General features: G+C 33.7%; 2 protein-coding genes across 3 annotated transcripts; both read left to right on the top strand.

The window, feature by feature from the left end:
- The first annotated feature begins 13,878 nt into the window (after positions 1 to 13,878).
- LOC132308245 (BTB/POZ domain-containing protein POB1-like) lies at positions 13,879 to 19,957 on the top strand. Of its 2 annotated transcripts, none has more exons than XM_059806268.1 (6): positions 13,879 to 15,231; positions 16,870 to 17,016; positions 17,374 to 17,495; positions 17,588 to 17,651; positions 17,900 to 18,179; positions 18,816 to 19,957. In XM_059806268.1, exons 1-6 carry the CDS (start codon positions 14,967 to 14,969, stop codon positions 19,627 to 19,629), a joined length of 1,692 nt encoding a protein of 563 aa, XP_059662251.1. In that variant the 5' UTR covers positions 13,879 to 14,966; the 3' UTR covers positions 19,630 to 19,957. The 2 variants fall into 2 exon arrangements, with proteins under 2 accessions (XP_059662251.1, XP_059662250.1); XM_059806267.1 differs by having other exon boundaries at positions 13,884 to 15,231; positions 16,864 to 17,016.
- A 341-nt stretch (positions 19,958 to 20,298) lies between these two features.
- Positions 20,299 to 21,925, top strand: LOC132308247 (uncharacterized). The gene has a single exon (XM_059806270.1). The coding sequence runs from the start codon at positions 20,659 to 20,661 to the stop codon at positions 21,523 to 21,525; it is 867 nt and encodes a 288-aa protein (XP_059662253.1). The 5' UTR covers positions 20,299 to 20,658; the 3' UTR covers positions 21,526 to 21,925.
- Positions 21,926 to 23,536: the final 1,611 nt, after the last annotated feature.

The following is a 23,536-nucleotide window of genomic DNA, read 5'->3' as shown; positions in this document are numbered from 1 at the left end:
CTAGTAGCTTAGCATAATTAGATATCCCAAACACATATATTAATGAGTGTAATGCTGTAAATAGTTAGTGTGGAATAAAGACTCTTAATTATTAATAAATAAATAAAGAGAAAAAATTATAAAAGTGATCAAAAAGTCAGACTCTTAATTATTAATAAATAAATAGAGATGAAAAGTTATAAAATTGACCAACACTTAAAAGTCAAGTGTCTCACGGAATTATAGAGCTCACCACAACAGTAATTGTGAGTTGTGAAACACTGCGTCTCGATCACATATCTGTAAGGCGTACCACAACACAGCTATTGACTTCTATCATTTCTCATGCTTAATTTATGATCTCTCTCAATTCAATGTTTTTGGTCGCCGGTAGTTGGGTTTCCTTAAGTGAACAATAAATAGTGAACAGCAAACTGATTGAGTCCTTACAAATGTTAAGGAAGGAGGTTGAAGGTTGCAAACATTGAGATGAAAGGGGGTGCACTTGCTTTACCAAAGTGGCGCATATGATGTATGGCTTTTACTCTCTGTTAGTCCATCCTATCATGATCAACCCTCTACAGCACCAGAGAGGATTCAAGTCCATTGAAAACAAACATATGTTATGAAAAACACTTAACGAGTTAACATTCTCATTGTCATTGAATCATTTGACTTGCGTTCTTATCATTCAGTATAATATTTGCGATCATCATATTACTAAAGTCTTCAATTATACAATCCAATCAAAATGAAAGGACAAATTCCTTATGTAGATTTTTTTTTTTTTAAGTTCAACGTATATACAATTTTAATTATTAAAATTTGAATAGAAATTCTTATTATTCATTGTTTGTGTGGTTACACCATAGCTGACACTGCTGTGCTGTATTAATTGAGTTTTTGGTGCTTAGTGAGAACTAAGTACGTAAAGAGTCTCATAGTCATTCATGTGTGATATGGTATCAACGGTGTTAATCAATTAGATGATTGCATTCTAAAAACAAAGGCGGTGAAACTATAAAGTACATTCTAACTTACCATTAAAAACATTAAAATAAGACTATAAAGTGTTACCTACATGAGCTATACAAAAAGACAAAGCACAATCACACAAACAAAGGATACTGGGTCTTGTCAAATTAGGTTTATACTTTCCAAAGAGTGTTTTCTCCAAAACGGCAACCTATACAGATAGGTTTATCTATGGAATCCTAGGGTTTCAATAGCATATTTTTTTATTAAGTTGACAAGAAGTTTAAATAATCAGCATATTAATGTTCTAGTACTCGCTCATGAATATATCATATGTGCAGTTTTTGTTATCCATGTAAATTTTAAGTCAATTAAATGAGTATAAATCTATAAAATCATTATAATCTATAATAATATAACAAACCTTTAATGGGAAGATATTTTTTTAATCTCCAATGACTTTATTTTTTTACAAGCCAAAGGACCCCTAACCAACCCTTGAATTATTGGAAATGAACCTTACAAAAAGTTAATTTATGGCATGAGTAAAAAATTTTTAAAGTTAAATTTGCACAATTCTTATAATTTTTTTTGGATAAGTTATTTTTTCTCTTTTCCTTTATTGTCTTTCCTCTTTTTGGCAAAACTCCTGCCGCAGACAAAAATAAAAATAAAAAATAAAAAAAAACCATTTATACCATTATCTTTTGACCACCAGTAATTAATCTTCCCAATCACCATCACATAAGTCAATTGCTCGATCTTTATGCAATTTCATTGATAAAAATCACAAAATATAAATAAAAAAAAGAAAAAAATGATGGTGGTCGAGTGTCGGCACGGGAAATGCTGTATAGCAATAATAAACTACTATCAGGTATATCATATATATATATATTAAAATTTCATAAAAGTTAAAGGCATATGCAAAGGAAGTTATGGGCTTTCCAGATTATGCAATAGGATTGGTGTCTGCTGCAGGGCAACTCAAAAGAAAGAATATGAATAAATCCTTTTGATTTTCTTATTTCTATAATTTAACCCTAATATTGTCTAATCACTGCCTTTCTCATACCTATTTAATGCCATTGTTCTCCCACGCATCTCATGAGTTGTTGAGTTGGGCCACTGACGGTTGAACTAGAGCCTCTCTCCTCTCTCTCTCTCTCTCTCTCCTGTATCTCCTCCTCCTTAGGTTGATGCTATATATCTTATGTTTTACAATGAAGAGTTCTCATGATCATGCCAAGATGTTGATATATGGTTTGATTTGATTTAGGGTTTAATTAATATGTGATGTTTATACTTTAAATTATTTATGGAAGTTATTGCATGCATAGATCTGTTAACATGTAATTGCTAATTTTGCAATAAATCTTAACCTTTGTGTTCATGGATGGATAGATTTAAAGAGAGCTTTCTTCAGTCCACTCATAGGTGGCAGTAAGATTCAATTAGCTGCTGACTCATTCATCCAAATACTGAGTGAATGCTTATATATACTCAGTAAATGAGTGAATGACGCGGGAGACAGATTGAATCTTAAGCTTTCTGTACTTGGACTGAAGGGAGCTCCCTTTATTATTATTATCTTGTCCAAAAAAGACATATATATGTGCCAGTTTTTTGCTCCTACTAAAGATTTTGATCTCACAGACCTTAACTAATATATGTGATTCACCATTTTTTTCCCAAAGTATGATTCGCCATTTTTATCTGTTGAATTTCTCTATCTCTCTCTCTCAGTACTGTTTCAGCTTTTTTATAACTGTATATCTTGTTTGTTCACTTGGAAGAATTGCTTGCTATATATACATATATATGTATTTATAGTCAAGGGTATGTACATCTTAGTTGGATATTGTTGTTTAAACTAGGACTGCTGTTAGGAACAAAAAAAACTAGGGCTGGTGTTTGTGACTTCAAAGCTGTGGTATTTATGGGGTTTTCCTTTACTTTTTTCGTAGTGTTTTTAATTATTATAACTGTTCATCTTGTTTAACATTTTATGATCTCGCCAATCAACAAGGTATGTTAAAAAGATCTTTACTGCCTTTGTTTCTGATCTCAATTTGATTATTGCTGCTTTAATTAGGGTTCGTGTTAACTAGCTAGGGTTTGTGTTTGTGACCTAAAAGCTGTGATTTCTTTCATTTTTCGTGGTATTTAACCACAAATCTTGTTTGGCAGCATAAGCTTTATGGAGTCCTTAGTGGTGTGATGCACCAAATGATCAATGTTTCAAGGTATGCAAAAAGATCTTAATTTACGGCCTTTTTTCTTGATCATATCTTACTTAGACTAGTGATGCTTTGACTAGGGTTTGTGTTTGTGCTTTAAAATCTGTGATTTTTTATAATAGAAAATTAATAGGTTTTTTTTTTTTTTTTTGCATTTTTCATAGCATTATTAACTGTGAATCTTTTTTTTTTTGGAAGTTATTAACTGTGAATCTTGTTATAGCAGCTTAATTCAACTTGAAATTAATGCAGGTTTTAATTGCTATTGATCCAGATTAGACTACTAATACGCATTAACTCACACTCAACAACTGTAGCTTCTTGGGTCTTGCCAATTTGCTGCAACAAGTTCCTAGACATGGGGGTCTCCCAGATGGTGCAATTACCGAAATATCCTTCTGAGAATCCAACTGTAACACTGCAGAAAAATGTCCAGGAGTTCTTCCACTTCCTTCACTTTTTCTTTTATTATTATTGTTTTTTTTGTTTTGATTTGATTTGCTGTATAATTAATTTTGACATTCAAATATATGAAAATGACCCTTCACATGAATGTGTATTGTTGTTTCAGTGGAGTGTGTAGAAAATCAATTTGTTTCCTTGTGTTTCATGTGAATGGGGCAATGGTCAATATATTCTATTCAACTTCGGGCTGTGGAAGGAAGCATCAAAATGGGTAGGTGAATCTCTGAGTTGAAAAAGGGCAAAACATAGGATCCACCTGTATGTTGACAATCCCAGAGTTTTTCTATTTTGTGTCCAAAATGTTACTAGTGTTTTTGGCATTTCACCTAAGATTATAATTAGCGTGATAGCATCAGCATCCCCACCAAAAAGATCCCACAAATATATACATGACATTATATTGAATCCTCCAACTGCGAATCAGCTGGTTGAAACTCAAACAGAGATGCTTTGTTTTGCAAGAACAGAGACTATCAGTGTGTATATAATATACAGGGGCTATCTTATGGATACACAGGGTGAAGAATTTTCTCCATATATATATTTTATATATATACACATTAGCCACAATCCAGTAATCCCCCTCATATATAGATATATATATATGTATTATATATATAGGTACACAGTACCAAATAGATGTCATATTAGATATTTCTCATATATATCTTATATACGAGAACACAAATAAAACCCATGTGTATATATATATATATATATATATATATAAATCGGGTTAACCCAAAGAAAAGTTGTTTCAATTTGGTATCTTTTTAAATATTACATGACCCGGGTATATATATGTCAAAATTTTATTAGGCCACGTCAGTTGGGAGAAGAAAATTCCTACTTACAGAGTTGGAGGCTAGTATAATATCGGTATTTAAATACATATATTGAGAGTTAGTGAATGAACTGCATTAGGGCTTTACTTGGTTTACTATTAAAAAAAACAGTTTTCAAAAGCTCGTAAAAGTGTTTTCAGATAATTATAATAGAATTGTAGGACTTGTTTTAACTGAGTTTTTAAAAAATAATTATTAGAAACGGTCAACCAAACAAATTTTTGTACAATTTTTTTTATTTATTTTCAATTCTCAAAAAACTAAACAAAGTAGGCCCTTATCTTGACTTGTAGCAAGGAACCAAGCAGCAAGTGAACAAACGATGAGCCCTAACTAGGAAGAAAATGATTTTTTAGACTGAGATTCTGATTTTTAGACATACTACATTTCTTTTTTGGACAATGATGGGTCGGACCTCTTAGAGCGCCCCGATATATACTCACATAACACATTCGTCTCTCTATCCCATATGCATTGAAAAAAAAATCTCATAGTTCTAATGGAAATTTAAATCTCATATCAAGAGTATATGCACACACGTATGTATGTCCTAGAAGAGTTGTAGACTCATTTGGCATAGTTATCACCTTCATTTGACTTGAGCTTTGGTGTTTGGAAACAGAGCTTGTTATTCTGTTTGACAAAACACTGGATGAAACTCTTCTACTAGATTCCAATGTGCGATGGTAATTTGTCAGAAGGCCGGTGATGGCATTCTTCCGGTATTGGAGAAAACTTATGAAAGTTAAATATATAGACTCCCTCTGTCCCTTAATAATAGTCCAATTTCACATTTTACACTTTTTAAGGCAACAACTTTTATTATACTTTATTGGGTTGGCAAAAGATGTATTTTCAAATTTATCCTTCCTTTAAAAGTAATGTATTGATTTTTGATGGGGTTCACTTATTTTTGGGTTTCAAAAGTAATAATATGAAAAATGGGGTCCACTTATTTTGAAATTTTAATTAGTTTAATCTTTTAAAGGTAAATTGGGAATGTAATAAAAAATAGTGTATTGAATTTTGAAATGTGACAACTAAATTGGGATAACAAAAAATGAGATAATGAACTATTAATATAAGACGGGAAGTATATATATATATATATATTTATATTTATTTGGTAAATAACCAAAATTAGGCTTGATAACTAGAGACAAATAAACAAACAAAAATGTATATATTTTTATTGTTTTTTGTTACGATTGGAAATAATGAATGAAACAAAGCAACATAGTTTACCATAGGGGATGACAAATGGAAAAGATGTTGGGTTTTGTGGTTTGAATTTGGTGTGCAAGTAATGTTATGGAAGAAGTGAACAAATTCAAAAGTTATTTGCAATCAAATTAATTTTTTCTTGAATCAGTTCTTGAATCAGTTGGATATGATTGTAATACCGATTGAACTAGTTTAAGAAAAGTTGAACCAGTTGATTGTGGAAGCCAAAAAACTGCTATTTAGAAAGTTGAAAACTAATATGGTAACTCATTCTACGCAAGTTGGGGAATACTTTATAATAAGGAATTGAGTTTGAAGATTATAAATAGAGATGGATTGGGACGTGTAGAGAAACAGAAAGAGAAAATATTTAAGGGGATTAAAGGTGAGTGTTGTGAGGAGGGGAATGTATAAATATAGTCTCAAAAGAGATGGTGAGTGGGTGAGTAAGGCTTTGACATTTGGTTGTATATTCTCCTTATTGATTCATAATAATGAAAATCTTTCCATAGATGTAACCCTAGAGTTACGTGAACTATGTAAAATATTGTGTTATTCATAAATCTGTATGATTATCTATTGAAGTGATGTGATAATACTGTGTGTAATGAAAGAGAGATTTAACTCTCAATAACAGTCGACTATTGAGTGAGTTGGATGGAGTTAATTTTATTGACAAAAGATGATCGTCTATAACAGTCTATATATATATATGCAACGTGACGTTATTAGGGTTTTATTAGGACACCATTGGAATTTTATTCTCTCTCTCAATAATAAAAAGAAACACTAGTTATCTGAAAAGTTTCATTAAAACATAAAATTAGCTTGCCATGATTTTTAAAACAACATTTTGAAAAGTTTCATTAGAACATAAATTCAGCTTCTTGTGATTTTTAATAGAGCATTTTGGAAAAGTTGGTGGGTACCAGACAATGCTCTTCCAATATTCAAAAGCACTTTATGTTATGGAAATATAATTTTATGCATTAAAATATTATAATGAATCATACTAAAATATTATATAAATATAATTGACAATTAAAATAAGTTTTGCAGAAATTAAATTAATGAAAATATGGTAGCTTTGTATGATATTAGTTACATGCAAATATATATATATAGACACACAATTTAAATATAATTGTTATATGTAAAAGACAATGAAATAAAACAAATAAAATATAAAAGTAAAGTTCAAGAAAGGCGGGCCGATATAGAGAGGTACGTGATAAACACGTTGACCTAAAGTTGATAGTCCTCCCTTACGTATATGTACGAACGGTGCTAGTCAACTCCAAGATACAACCCAATCAGCTCTCAGCGGCACCTCCTCTATGTGCACAAACACGGGAAGACAAAAAGACCAAGTCTCCAATGTCGAGTTGCCCAAAATATTGAAATATAGGTAAAATATATGAAAAATATCGATGAGATAATCACAGGAAAAGTAATACGCAAATATAGTAGAGGAGATGGGTATATCCCTTTGAGTGTGCATCCCATTGCCATATATATAGGCCTTATCAAAAAAGCCAAAACAACTAACTCATTATTACCATTATTTGCTATAATAAAACCCAATAAATTCTATACGTTATAATCTAACGTTCATATAAATTAATTCCGTAAATTACAATATAAAATTCAAATAGTGAAATTAAATAATAAAGAGATATTGAAATATTTTAAATGAGTTTTAAAATCTTTTAATAATCTCAACACTATAAATATTAGTGAAACACTATTCAAAATATCTTTCAAATCCAGAAAAAATTGCCAAAAACATCCTTTGAAAAGCTGTTCCAAGTATCCTTCTACGAAGCCAATATGTATTGATGGTTCTAAAATAAAATAATTCAAGTAAAATGCGGTGGAGATTATAGAGTTGATGAATGAGAAAATATAAATGGGCTACTTCAATGTATAGGAAATAATACTTTAATTATGGAGGGTTTGCATGCAAATTAACCTCAGTATCCAACTGAATAATTTTTCTGTTGCGTCAAAATCCACTCTCATTTATAGGAAAACATAATAAATTAGGATGCTCTTTTATCTCCAAAGATATTTAAGCCATTGCATTCGAAACTGTCCCTTTCCATATTCTCATTTTTCATTTGAGGCACGTGTTATTCACACGTTTATCACGTGAGACCGTGAATGAAACCCCATAATTTGGGAGGATGGACATGATTTGTAGGATATTAAAATGATTCTATTATAAAGGCTAATTTGTCGGAGACACAAGGAGGTGGCGGGTTAATTCTAATACCCCACGCAGAGACAGAATGTAACTTTTTCTCTGTTTAAGCATCAATAGTGACAATAATTATTAAATAATATAAGAAAAGTATATATATGTGTGTGAATATTATAAAGCTAAGGTTCACATGAAAAGTGTTAATCCTCAATTAGCAATATTTAAGAATGTTTATATATAAAAAACTTGTACTTAAAGTAGTGTATACATCACAAACAAGCCCTTTCTTCTAACTTCTTATACTCTCCTTTCTCTTTTTTCACTTTACATGTTAAATTTGAATCAAGATTTTAATAATTGGATTAATTATTCCCCGAATACCTGTGCTTTATTGATGTGATTAGATACGTTTATGCTAAGCAAATCCTTTTCCTTTTTTTTTTTTTCTTATCTTTTTTGGGGTGAGGGTTAGTGGACTACCTTCAAAATTCTAATGTAAATTTTGCTTCAATTAAATCAATTCATCATGTAGACTTTGTTTAGGGCCCATATAGCACCAGACCAAGCCTGTGGTTGCCATACCGACCACTAAGCTTAGCCCACTGTTTTCGATCTGGAAATATTTCCACCTGGCCCTAGAAGAATAGCACACTGGATTTGATCCGGTCCAACGAATTGAGAAAATATGAATCCGCTAAAGATCCGTGGTGGAAATCACAGGCCCTAATTGAAAAAAAAATTTAAAGGTTTTCCAACCTACAACTTACAAGAACAATGTGTGATTATATATATATATAGAGAGAGAGTATATGTTTTGATTCACGAGTATATCTGCGTGGATATATTGGTTCTTATTCAAATTATGGTCTATAAATATAGTGATTGTTGGAGGTTGAGAGGGGAGGGGTGTGACGGCCATCCTTAGAGGGTAGAGGTGGAGATGGCTATGGTGAGGGTGTAAGAGGTTGAGAAAATAGAGTGCTAGAAAATGTAATAATGGTAAGTCTTTTAATTTTTTGAAAGATTATATAACGATGGATGTATAATTTAAATACCCCGCGGATAGGGGAAGGTTGTTAAATTAACCCACTATCTCATAAGATTGAGATAAGCTCTACAGATTACGATAAGGATTAAGCATATAGATTACAGATTACGATACAGATTAAGCTTACAGATTACGATAAGGAATAAGGATTAAGATGACGATAAGTCTACCTAAATCATTTAAAAAGGGGGCTAATCGACGTTTTAAGATATGCAATAGAGGGGGCTAATCGACATTTTAAAGTATGTGATAGATCCTAACTCACGACGTTTTAAGATATGCAATAGAGGGGGCTAATCGACATTTTAAAGTATGTGATAGATCCTAACTCAATTTCTTGATTTCTCCATAGAGATTACTTTGTACACTGACTTGTTCGTCGGAGCCTACTCCACCTTTTCTTCTCTTTGTTCAGGAAGTCAGATCAGAGGATCGTCCAAGATTCGTGGGATAATAGATCGGATTTGATCAAATTCATGGAATAACCTATTGGATCGAATTCACTGATTGGGGTTTTTCCTAAATAGCCCATTATTATTATTTTTTAAGTATAACATAAAATTTCAATTTATCAACATTAATTCAAATGATTAATTTTAATTTAAAAGATCATTAACTAGTACATTTTTTTTTTTTTTTTTAACAAGCATAAAGGGTTACAAGTTAGATTAGTAGATGTAGAGAGTCGAAGCCTGACACTCTAAAATTCACCGACGGCACTTACCTACTAGGCTATTGAGGCATCTACTAACTAGTACATTTTTAGAATATATATATATAAATCTCACAGATCAGATGGAAATTTTAATAGCCCAATTTGTAATTCGATCCGTGAATTACAAATTTCATATTATTGAACTCACTGTGCGTCTAACAATCCGATCTGATCCACACAAATCGAATCAAACTCATAGATTGATGGATCAAATGCCCAGTTCAACTATAAACTTTGATGATGTGTTAGGAAATGTACTTTTTAAATTAAATTTCATTAAATTTCAAATTCAAAACACCAATTTGATGCTTCTAAACACGAGTTATGGGTCATGACTAAACACATAAGAGGAGCAAGAACAAGAGCGAGAACAAGAGTGCGAAAACGGCAAATTACACCGTGTAGGAACCGAAGTGGAAACATGAGAGCCACAGCCGTTAAGAAAAGTTGTGTGAGATAAAAATAATTTAAATGAATAAAATGTGAAAAATGATCAATTTCAAAGGAAAAAGAATTACTTTCAACCATATGGAATAATTTTATTTTCCCCTTTAAAACAAGGGATAATTTCATAAAAATGGTATTTTTGTGGTCAAATGCCAAAAAGGTAGAGTCAAACTTAATTTTTCCAAATTAATGAAATTTTTTCAAATGCTGACTTGGACATGGAAATTTACTGTAGATTGTTTCTTAATTCCTAAACTGCCCTCCACACTCTTTGCTCATGCAACCATAACCATTATGCAGTCATTATCTCCTCTAGTGTGATTTGCATGCAACAATAAGGGCATCTCACAGAATCTTAATCACTCGTCAATATTTTACATAATCTAAAAATAGGGCTCAAATCCTCTGCTGTGAGTTACCCTGCAGTCCTCTGCTACAAGCTGATGAAAGGCTTTAGTTTGGCCACGTGTGCTTCAGTTTGTAATATGTCTGTGGGCTCCACTAAAATGGTGCAAAACGCATTATTCCGTTAAATCTGCCTTCCGTTAAACATCCATCTCTCGGCATCTCTGAAAAAGCCCAAAAGAGCCGGCTCTACAAATTAATTGAGCCGTCTCCAAAAAATTGGGTTGAGCCGTCTCCACATTTCTTCTTGAGCCGGCTGTCCATTATTTTTTTTTTCTTTTATTTTTATTTTTTTTTGCTTGGCAAAGAGCCGTCTCTAAAAATTCTGATCACAGGAACTCTGATCACCTTCACCATCAAAATAAGCTATTGACACAGTTCTGTAAAACTAATTTTACACCTCTGTAAAACTAATTTGACACCTAAATTTAACATTTTTTAATTCTTTCATTTGTCATCTGTTAGTGTAAATTATGATATTTTTCTACTTGAAATTGACATTGGTTAAGCATTCTAGCATATTTGAAATGTTGGATAATTGTAGGATTTTTTTCTATAATCTTCAATAACCATTCTAGTGAATGTAAAATCTTACATAATTGTTTTTTTTAACTGAGTTGGCTTCATTAGGTACCAATTTGTTATCCAAATATTTTTTCTTCTTATGTATGCGGCAATTACACATTTCACAGGTTATTATGTGATATTTATGAGAAAAAATACATTGTGAAGTTTAATAAGTAGGGACATTGATTACCTTCACCATCAAAATAAGCTATTTACACAGTTCTACTAAACTAATTTCACACCTCTGCAAAACTAATATCACACCTAAATTTAACATTTTTTAATTCTTTCATTTGTCATCCATTAGTGTAAATTATGATTTTTTTTTACTTGAAATTGACATTGGTTAAGCATTCTAGCGTATTTGAAATATAGCGTAATTGTACGATTTTCTTCAATAATCTTCAATAACCATTCTAGTGAATGTAAAATCTTCCGTAATTGTTTTTTTTTTTAACTGAGTTGGCTTTATTACGTACCAATGTGTTATCCAAATATTTTGTCTTCTCATGTATGCGGCAATTACACATTTCACAGGTTATTATGTCACATTTCTGAGAAAAAATACATTGTGAAGTTTAAGAAGTAGGGACACTGATCACCTTCACCATCAAAATAAGCTATTCACACAGTTCTACAAAACTAATTTCACACCTCTACAAAACTAATTTCACACCTAAATTTAACATTTTTTAATTCTTTCATTTGTCATCCGTTAGTGTAAATTATAATATTTATTTACTTGAAATTGACATTGGTTAAACATTATAGTGTATTTGAAATACTGGATAATTGTAGGATTTTCTTCTATAATCTTCAATAACCATTCTAGTGAATGTAAAATCTTCCATAATTGTTTTTTTTTTTTTTAACTGAGTTGGCTTCATTAGATACCAATGTGTTATCCAAATATTTTGTCTTCTCATGTATGCGGCAATTACACATTTCACAGGTTATTATGTCACATTTATGAGAAAAAATACATTGTGAAGTTTAATAAGTAGGGACACTGATCACCTTCACCATCAAAATAAGCTATTCACACAGTTCTGTAAAACTAATTTCACACATCTGCAAAACTAATTTGACACCTAAATTTAACATTTTTTAATTCTTTCATTTGTCATCCGTTAGTGTAAATTATGATTCTTTTTACTTGAAATTGGCATTGGTTAAGCATTTTAACGTATTTGAAATCTTGGATAATTATAGGATTTTCTTCTATAATCTTCAATAACCATTATAGTGAATGTAAAATCTTCCATAATTGTTTTTTTTTTTTAACTGAGTTGGCTTCATTAGATACCAATGTGTTATCCAAATATTTTGTCTTCTCATGTATGCGGCAATTACACATTTCACAGGTTATTATGTCACATTTATGAGAAAAAATACATTGTGAAGTTTAATAAGTAGGGACACTGATCACCTTCACCATCAAAATAAGCTATTCATACAGTTCTATAAAACTAATTTCACACCTCTGCAAAACTAATTTCACACCTAGATTTAACATTTTTTAATTCTTTCATTTGTTATCCGTTAGTGTAAATTATGATTTTTTTTTACTTGAAATTGACATTAGTTAAGCATTCTAGCGTATTTGAAATCTTGGTTAATTGTAGGATTTTTTTCTATAATCTTCAATAACCATTCTAGTGAATGTAAAATCTTCCATAATTGTTTTTTTTAAATTGAGTTGGCTTCATTAGATACCAATGTGTTATCCAAATATTTTGTCTTCTCATGTATGCGGCAATTACACATTTCACATGTTATTATGTCATATTTATGAGAAAAAATACATTGTAAAGTTTAATAAGTAGGGACACTGATCACCTTCACCATCAAAATAAGCTATTCACACAGTTCTAACAAACTAATTTCACACTTTTACCAAACTAATTTCACACCTAAATTTAACAGCTCTTAGGATTTAATGGAGCCGGCTCTTGAAGTTCAATGGAGCCGGCTCTAAGTTGTTGAGCCGGCTCATAATAAATATGGAGCCGGCTCTCAGAATTTTTAGAGCCGGTTCCTTGCCAAACAAAAAAATATAAAAATGAAAGAAAAAAAAAATAATGGACAGCTGGCTCAAGAAGAAATGTGGAGACGGCTCAACCCAATTTTTTGGAGACAGCTCAATTAATTTGTAGAGCCGGCTCTTTTGGGCTTTTTCAGAGATGGATGTTTAACGGAAGGCAGATTTAACATAATAATGCGTTTTGCACCATTTTAGTGGAGTCCACAGACATATTACAAACTGAAGCACACGTGATCAAACTAAGGCTTTTCATCAGCTCACAGCAGGGGACTGCAAGGTAACTCACAGCAGGGATTTGGGCCCCTAAAAATATATCATCCAAATGAATCCATTGGAAAACAGTAGCTACCATACAAGTAACAAATAATGTTACATTTTTTGAATTTTTACATCTGAGAAGTTCAATTTCAATTGAATGATCAAACAAATCCTCATAAAATAAAGTTTAAAATGAAACAAAAAACAAACCACAAGTGTGCAGAGAGATACAGGAGTTATATGAACATTGGAAGAACGGAAAATAAAAATGTGGAAGATTTACAATCAGAGATCAACCAACAAAGAATTAGATTACCGCATTCAACAAAACACAAAGTTAATGCCAACTAAACTCAACTAATCCAACTACTAAACACAGAGAGAACCATTAAATCTTGAATCAAGAAAAAAAAAAAAAAATACTAGAACAGTCGGAAAACGAAATCCACAAAAACCCTTAGATTTGAAATAAAAAATCAGAACTGAATACTATAGACCGATCAACAGACACATATACATAATCTTTACACTAAAAAGTGAAAGTGAAAGATTGAATTGGTCATGGCGGTGGTTACCAGTAAAGGGCTTGCGCTTCACGCAAGGATCGAGATACCGTAGGCGGCGAGACTTGCCGGACCGCTCGGGTATTCCTCGGGCGATCAAGCTCTAATTCCTCACCCTGAACTTGCTCATGAGTCGACTCAGAACCGCGGTGGGCTTTACTAGTATTGCCGCCACCAGTCCCGTCTCCGTTGCCACGGTGTTCTAGCACTACATCGCCGCCATCGGCATCACCGGAAGGTCCTTCGTGGTCGGCGGCGGCGTCGAGGAGTGTTAAGTCGTTTGGGTCCTCTTCCTTCATCTTGGTTTCTCTCTCCAGTCTTTTCGTTTTCGTCACCTTCTCTCTCTACAAATGCAACCGATCTGGGTGAGCCAACCTTGACGAGGATGATAACCGATCTGGGTTTTTGGAAAGAGCGGACAAAGTCACATGGAATGTAGTGGCTGGTCAAGGGGAGGTTGCCTTCGCGGTGGGCTCGATCTAGGGTTTCATTGACCTTGGAGATGGTCCAATTGTAGACGGAGATGGGAAGCCTTTTTCGGCGGTTGCCTTCGCAAAGAGTGTAGAGGGCAGTTTAGGAATCAAAAGATAATCTCTCGTGATTATTTTTTAACATTCCATTAATTTATGTTCTCGTGATTATTTATATTTACTATTTTTATTATAATTTTTTAAGAAATAAATCAAAAAATACCTAAACACCCTACAAACCAAGGAACCAACTAACAGGTAGTTATGGAGCCCACGTGTAATATGTATGGAGTGTGTATTCTTTTTGCATAGTCGAAAGACTCCAAACAATTAGTCCCAAATTCTAGGGCTTTTTCGATTGCTCTCACGCTGCTTCCAGTTTGTTTCGATTCGTCGTATGGGTCTCTTGCAGTTTCAACTACTGCTTAGTCTTTCTTGAGATTCGTTCCTCGTCAATAGCGCTCTTCAAACGATTAGGTTTCGCAACTTGCTCTCTCCCCCATTTCGTTTTTTTGTTGATGAAACATTTGAACGTAGACCTGTTCGATCCTCAAACAACCATGGATTCGGACTTCTCTCCTGGCAGTGGGCGATGTGAGTCGGGTTCTGATTCGGATTTCGCCTTCGCTTTCAACGACAGCAACTTCTCTGATCGGGTTCTGAAAATCGAGGTTGTGGCTGATTTGCCCGATACTAAATCAGACGGCGACGGAGGTTGTAACACTATCGCCGACTGGGCCCGAAATCGGAAGCGAAGGAGAGAGGAAATCAAGAAAGAAACTGGTAACTTTGCAATTTATATATTTGTATATATATGCTATATTATGTGCATTTTCTTTTTAATTAACTGGTGATGATCATTATATATAATTGTTTGTATGTCAATTACCGAATTTGATGGGTGCTCGATTTGCTGGTTGTTTATTATTTATATTGAACATTGGTGACACGAACTGTGAATTCAATGGGAATTTTGATATTTGCTGACAAAGTCGGAGTCTTGACAGGTTATTGGTTTGTTGTGAAGCTTTGTATTGAGATGAGTGTACTTGAAATTGGTTTATATATGGCCCCCACTATGTTTTAGGCGTTGCAGTGCTTGCAACTTGAATTTGATAGATTAGGCATGGAGTGATGATATGGTAGATATGCCCTTTGGCGTTGGATTTGTGTTTTTGCTGATTCAGTGCTCACACCTCAAGGTTGTGACACGGATGGTGCTCTTTTTTTCTTTTCTTTTTTCTTTTTTCTTTTTTTTTTTTTTGTTTTTGTTTTTTTGGAGTGGGGTGGGTGTTTGAATAGGCTGCTGAAGTTGAGAAGGGACTAATGTTCATGTGGAAATTGGTGCGGATGAAATTTGTTGAAAAACATTATAAAAGCCCATTTTTAAAAATTTGTTAGTTCCAACTTTTATGCCCTTCATTGTCTTATAGATTGGAAGGTTATCAGAATTGCCAGTTATTCTGCTTCATCTATGCATTTAAACAGTTCTTATTTTTATGTTTTTGAAATATTTTTGTCGCATGAATACATTTAGGTTTACCTTCTGACAAGCATCACATATCATATAAAGATGGTTAAAGTGCAAAAAAAACCATTGAACCACTGCTCTGTTGCAAATAACCGCCTGAACTAAAAATTGCCCCCTGGACTATTGATTTGTTGTCATGAAGGACAAACACATACTATTTTACCATTTCTCATTAAATTTGTCATTTCTTATTAAATTATTTTTATTATCTTTTCTCTTATCTAAATGTTAATTATAATATTTACCTTAATTTTATTATTAGTATCAATTTATCATAAAAAAATGGAAAAAAAAAAAAAAAAAAAGATTTGTAACTACCATTTTCTAAATTGATTAACTTATTATTAAAACCTTTCTAATTATAATAAAACTTATTATCCTCGTATAAACTTGTTTACAGTAGAAAATTACCCTTTTCATGCAATATATTCGTGAAAAATTTACAATTTACTTAAATAAAAATACCTTCTTTTTCATGCAATATATTCATGAAAAATTAAGAAATTAATTAATTTTTTTTAAAAAAAATTTCTGCTTAAAATTTTAATTAAACAATTAATTTTAAAAATTAAAGGTAAATTTATGCAAATTTAATTGAGAATATGTCATCAAATTAGTACAAATTTATTTCAATAAGAAAAATAGATTAAGTGTAATTCAATAGGAAAGGGCATTATGGTCATTTAAGGCATTGGGGCATTTTGCAACAAAATGTGATAGTTCAAGGGGTATTATACACAAAATATACTTCAAGGGGGTCATTTGTAAAGTCTAAGTTTCTAACATAGTTCAAGGGGTTTTTTTGCACTTTACCCTATGAAGTTTAACTTTCATGTCAATTTCTAATTTATTGACTTGGGCTATAATTTCTCTTTTATCCTTAGCTGTAGATATGCTCTTGCACCATGATGAGCAGATTTTGAGCTGTAACATGCCGGACACAGAGGATGGTGTTGTCTATGAAAATCAAGATGAGGAAGTTGTTGCAATGATAGAGGAATCACCCTCAGTTGTGGGAATGAATATGAATCAAGTTGGTATGCATTTTCTTTTTTGTTTGATCTTTGACATGTCAATTTAACTTGGTACGACTCCCCTCTCCCACTAGGAAATCTATTATAATAATGATAATAGTGATGATGATGATGGTAACAAACATAATAACAATAACAATAATCAAGTCTTTCTGTCTCTAACATAAATTTGATTCCAATAAACTAAATTCTGTTGTTTGTTGCAATAAAACTTCAGATATGATATTTTACACTCGAGTTTTGAAGTTAAAAATGCTGTCAGGATAGGTTGCATTTGGTCAGCCATGGGTTGAATATAATTTTCATGATATTAGCTGGTTGTGCGGTACAGATTTCAAGTTTATTAGACACTTTTTGTAGGTGATGAAGCTGTTCAGAGCACTGATCCATCGTGGAGTATGGACTGTTCAACAGTTCTTCGAGTCAAGACTATACACATTAGCTCTCCAATTCTGGCAGCAAAGAGTCCATTTTTTTACAAGGTGAAGACTACTGTAATCTTGTTTGTGCTGTTTTTTTTTTAACTTGGCTTAATGGCTTGCTAAATAAGTTGATATTGGGCCTCTTCTTGTAGCTGTTTTCGAATGGGATGAGGGAGTCAGAGCAGCGACATGTAACTCTACGAATCCATGCCTCTGGTAATCATTGGTGTCAATGGAAATAGTTGGTTCATTTCATATAAAAATTGCCTCACTTTCATTTGGTCACTAACATGGCCTAGTTTGTTACTTGAACCCATTTATAGTTCTACTCTTTTATCATAATTATCTTCCCCTTTTTTTTTTTCCCCCTTTGTTCCTTTTAGGAAAATTTTGAGTGCTCAACATGATCCTTACAACACTTCTTTCCCTTTTCTTTTTTTTTCCCTTCTTTTTTTGGTCATCAGAAGAAGCTGCCCTCATGGAACTCCTGAATTTTATGTATAGTAACACTTTATCAACAACCACGCCTTCTGCTTTGCTGGATGTGCTGATGGCTGCGGACAAGTTCGAAGTTGCTTCATGCATGAGATACTGCAGCCGGTTATTGCGAAACTTGCCAATGACTTGCGAGTCTGCCTTGCTCTATTTGGATCTCCCTTATAGTGTTTTAATGGCTGATGCAGTTCAGCCACTGACAGATGCGGCGAAGCAGTTTCTTGCTGCACGTTACAAGGACATAACTAAGTGAGCTCTTCTACTTCACATAGATCCAGTCAATTTCATTTTTGATCTAGTTAAATATTTGGCTTCAGAAGTAACAAAGAGAGGAAATGAATACTCCTGGAAATGGTTTCTTTTCTGAATAAGCAATTTCTTTTTTTTCCTCTTTGAATCATCGTGCCTTGTATAATTCACTGTTTTCTCTCTTTATGTCATGTTCCTATCATTCCTTTTTTTTGATAATCCATTATATCTTTTTCAATGGTAATCTTATCCCCAGTCGTTTTAAAATATATATATATATATATACACACACACACACACACACTACGTATTTGTTTTAGGTTTTTACCTCCATTCTTTAGAAGCCATTGCTTGGTGCATGTGCTACAATCATGAGAATCCAAGTTTGACTTTGAAGGTCACCACATTGTGCAAAATGTTAGGTTTGTGCCAAGTCCGTGCTCCCAATAACCTTATTAATGGGAACCAGCACTGGGGAATTGATTTCTTTTTTCCTCTCTATATCTTTACCTCCATTCAAATTTGTTGTTAAATGGACTTTATTTGGTCTTTTTTCTCAGAACCACTGAATCATTTGGTCTTTTTTCTTAGAGTTCATTGATTGAGATATGAATATGATTCTCTGTTTCTTTCCAGGTTCCAAGAGGAGGTATTGAACTTGCCTTTAGCCGGAATTGAAGCGGTACTATCCAGTGATGATCTACAGGTGGCTTCAGAGGATGCTGTTTATGATTTTGTGCTAAAGTGGGCCCGCAGTCATTACCCAAAACTGGAGGAACGGCGAGAAGTCCTAGGCTCACGTCTTGGTCGTCTTATCCGTTTCCCATACATGACTTGCAGAAAACTGAAGAAAGTTCTAACGTGCAATGACTTTGATCCTGAACTTTCATCTAAGGTTGTCCTTGAGGCTCTTTTTTTTAAGGCCGAGGCACCATATCGGCAGCGATCCCTTGCTGCAGAGGAGGCTAATGCCACATTTCGTCGGTTTGTAGAGCGGTCATACAAGTACCGTCCAGTTAAGGTGGTGGAGTTTGAACTGCCTCGTCAGCAGTGTATTGTGTACCTAGACCTGAGACGGGAGGAGTGTGCACATCTGTTTCCATCTGGCCGGGTCTACTCACAGGCTTTCCATCTTGGTGGGCAGGGGTTTTTCCTGTCTGCCCACTGCAACATGGACCAACAAAGCTCATTTCATTGCTTTGGGCTGTTTCTAGGAATGCAAGAGAAGGGATCAGTGTCTTTTGCAGTTGACTATGAGTTTGCAGCGAGGTCAAAGCCGGCTGAAGAGTATGCGAGCAAGTATAAAGGAAACTACACATTTACTGGAGGAAAAGCTGTTGGGTATAGGAACCTGTTTGGTATACCTTGGACTGCTTTCATGGCTGAGGATAGCCTTTATTTCATCAATGGTATCCTCCATCTCAGGGCTGAGCTTACCATCAGGCAATGAGTCTTCTCCAAAGACTTGTCTCACGGAGCTTTCATTTATGTTTCTTTGTTTAACATTGCTCTTAGTTCTTAGATGACAGGATGTGGAGTAGGTACAATTTGTCTTGCAGGCTCGATGATTAGGGTTAATAGTAGGGATTCGGGGTCAGATGGGATCCTAAGCTACTTGAAATGAATGCTTTTGTATTAAGCCATTGTGTATATAACATATATATATATATATATATATATATATATATATATATATATATATATATGTACTTGCATGTCATCTTTGTACCTCATATTACACATTTCCATCTGAATCAAAAACTGGTTTATATTGTGTGTGTGCGTGTTTATGTGCAAAAAGTGGATAAAGCCATCCCTGCGGTTTAGAGTGGAACCCTCTTGGCCAAGTTCTTGGCATCAATTCGAATTGAAATAAAATCCTATTGGTATCAGGGAAAAAAAAATTGCCTTCTCAATAGTGTCGTCTCTTTGGCACATTGAGCAGTTTGCAAATCATGAAGTCGGATGTTTGGCATCACAGAAAATTAGGCTGTTCACTATCATCTTAACGTTTTTCAGTCCACCATTCACTGAGTTAATCCCCGCATACTATGGAGCAAGATTCATCATTTGTCAACCACCAACAATATGATTGCATTACCCCATGGTGGAAACCTATGATTAAAAGATGTAGTTATTTCTTTTCCACCTTTCAAGTAGGACCCATTATTTGCATAACTTCGTAGAACAGAATCAACTGAATCAAGGCAAGTCTTCTATAGTCCCATGTCCCATCTTCTTCAATGACCCTTTTGTCATCACCAATTTCTGCTACTCTTAACACCTAATCAACCAAAATTTAGCCATTTCCAAGAATCTTGCCAATTGATCAGGTGATTAGACTTGCATTTCCAGAACCAAACTATTAGATGATAGCGTAGTATCCAGATCCAATTGAATATGAAGAGAGAGAATTGCGACTCTAGTTACGGTCTTTCATATATCATGCACTGATCAACAGATCTTTAGATTGGCTCTGATGGGTTCCAACAGGAGCTGGTGTACTATCTGGCTGGTTCTCTACTTGTTCTTCAGTTCATCAGTCCACAGCTATGATAATTTTGCCCGTGAATATTTAGATGGTCTCCTTCGGGATCTTGCTCTCAACGCGTTAATCCAACACCGATCTCACACTGGTGTTCTACAAAAAGTCACACTGCCTGCTAATCTATCAGGCATGGAAGTTTCGGTTGTACGGCTTCGAAGCAGGACTTTGTGGAGTAGTGGTTGTAACGTTGGCGATTTTCGCATCCCACCAGGATCTCTCCCAATGCCTCATGTGAGGAGAGTTGTTCTAGTCTTCCAAGATTTGGGCAACTGGTCTTCTTACTACTACAATGCGCCAGGTTACACACTGTTAACTTCTGTGGTTGGCTTCATGGTTTACACTGCCCCAAATTCAACCTATAAAGATTTCAGTAAGCTCGGAATTGACACAATGGGCAACGCCTTATCGATTCATTTCCCCAATTTTACAGTCCCGGTTGCAACAAGAACAACATGTACTGGTTTTAATGGCAGCGGGACAGTTTATCTTAGCGATGTGAGTTCCCCAAATGTATGTTACAGTAGAAGTGAGGGTCATTTCGCGATCATTGCTCCATTGAAGAAGAAGAAGCAGAAGGCGTGGGATTTGCGGGCGATTAGATTTATGATGATGGGATTTGTTGGGGTGGTTGTGGTGAGTATTGTTGGGGTGGTACTTGTCAAGCTCTCGAAAGAGAAGAAAATCGACGAAATGGAAAGACAAGCTGATGAAGACGTGGTTCTTGAAACAATATGGCTTGGTACCACTAAAATGCCTTCTGCAACTGTTACAAGAACTCATCCAGTCCTTGAGGATTAAGTGTTCCATAGCTCTTTTATGTTTCCATTTCCCTTTTTGGTCTCTGGCAGTGGCGGTTTGTTGTTGATTGTTCTTTTTATATTTATTTTTTTTTCAGAATAAACAATCCCTCTAAGGTACTATCAGGTTATAGTTTGGAACATTAGAGAGAGAGAGAGAGAGATAGGGCTGTCAATTAAAGGGATGTTACAGGTGTTTACTTCATATGTAAAGAATGAATCTTAGCAGCAAGATTTGTTTGGAGTCACTTTGAAATTTTGTATGTGACTTATAGCAACACAAACAATTTTCATTCATATAAATGATATCTGATCATATAATCATGAAGCAGTTGCATTTTCACACACATACACAGTGAGAGAGAGAAGTCTAAATAACTGTGTATATGAACATTTGAAAATGAGAAAAGACTTCAAATTAATGAACAGAAGGACAAAAGACATCACTATAGCGGAAAGTGCAAACAACGTGTGAAAATATTTTATTGTCATTTTAAAATACAGTATATAAATATTTGAAAATAAATATATTCTTCAAATTAATGAGCAAAAGGACACCATAAATTTATCATAGCAAGCTGATTGTCATTTTAAAAACCAGAAGACAAAGCCTTATACAAGGCTATGATGAACTTTACATAGTACTAATTTCAAGTCCCAAATTTTGCTGTATATACAAGAGAAATGATTCTCTCTCCAAAGTCTCTCTATATAAAATAAGCTAGCCAAATGTTCAACAAAGATCCAGAACAACAAAATTATATTTAAAGAAAGCGTGCAGCAGCAATCAATAAAAAACTTAAAAGCGTGGGGCGCAACAATGAATAAGAAAACTTGAACACTTGGAAGTAATTACCTAACAAATCAAAAAGAGGAAGAAGTAAATCCTCAAACAAATAAAACAAGGACCTACATGTAGCAGCAATCAATTGTAACTCAGAAGCCATGTAGCTGATTTCCAAGACAACATCACAGATGGTAACTTTACGTTACCCCTCCACATTATCCACTGAAGAACCAGTTTGTCTAATCTGATACCTCTCCAAACCATTTTCAAGAATGCATTTTTGGATTCAATAGATTTGCCTCTGCCTTTCCATAAATATATAAAATAAGCTACCATGAACACATGAAAGAAACCACCAAAGGAAGCATGAAACAACCTAGTGAGATACAAGTTCACTGAAAAAACTGGCTTTAACGTCTTATTATGTGACATTTATAATTCAATGGGTGAAGTACCAGAGTAAGACTCTACATAACAAAGAGGATTCATCTTACTGCAAGACATGCAAGAATAACAAAAATAATGCAAAGCAGGGGGTTAAGGTTAGACAATGTTTAACAACTAGACCCACACTTTTAAGTCCAAGATGCAAACTCTCAAATCAATGTAACATGACGAATCTTGTATTGTACCATGCAAATTAACAGTGATCAACAAAAATCAAACACAAAAAGTAAACAAGACAATGACTGGTTACTATAGAGGAAAGAGTAGGTACATGGAACGATCACAGAAATATTCAAGGGCATTTCTTTGGTACTAAATCCGTTGCACAACATTTATTTGCATGATAATAAATGGGTAAAAAAAAAAAGGGAAGAAAATAACTTAAAGATAAAGTATGCATCTACACAGAGCCAAATTTGAAAGATAAACATGGATCAGATGCTCAATTTCATTTGTACTGATTATTCCATTCCTTTCCCCTATCTTGAAAGAAGAATAAAATACAGAGCTCCAAACTGAAGTATTCCCAAAACTAGGAACAAATTTGAATTTTCTGGTCATCCATAGAAATCTAAAATATGCTTCTTGTAACTAAATTAGTTTCAAATAAGGGGAAAGGAAAGAAACTTTCCTTTTATATGATCTAATTTCAAAGTTTAACATGTATCAAAGGTAAAAAGGGAATGATAATTATACACAAGAAATGTGACAGAAAAAGAAGCAAGGATAAGCAAAAACTTTTCTTCGCATGAAAAATCATTTGAAAAAATTGAAACCT

This window comes from Cornus florida, unplaced genomic scaffold (assembly GCF_030987335.1).
Source record: "Cornus florida cultivar Cherokee Brave unplaced genomic scaffold, ASM3098733v1 CherokeeBrave_3.0.0_Hap2_Chr05, whole genome shotgun sequence".
In the NCBI taxonomy this organism is placed as follows: domain Eukaryota; kingdom Viridiplantae; phylum Streptophyta; class Magnoliopsida; order Cornales; family Cornaceae; genus Cornus; species Cornus florida.
Note: the sequence above shows the minus strand (reverse complement) of the source record. Positions and strands in the feature narration are given on the sequence as shown.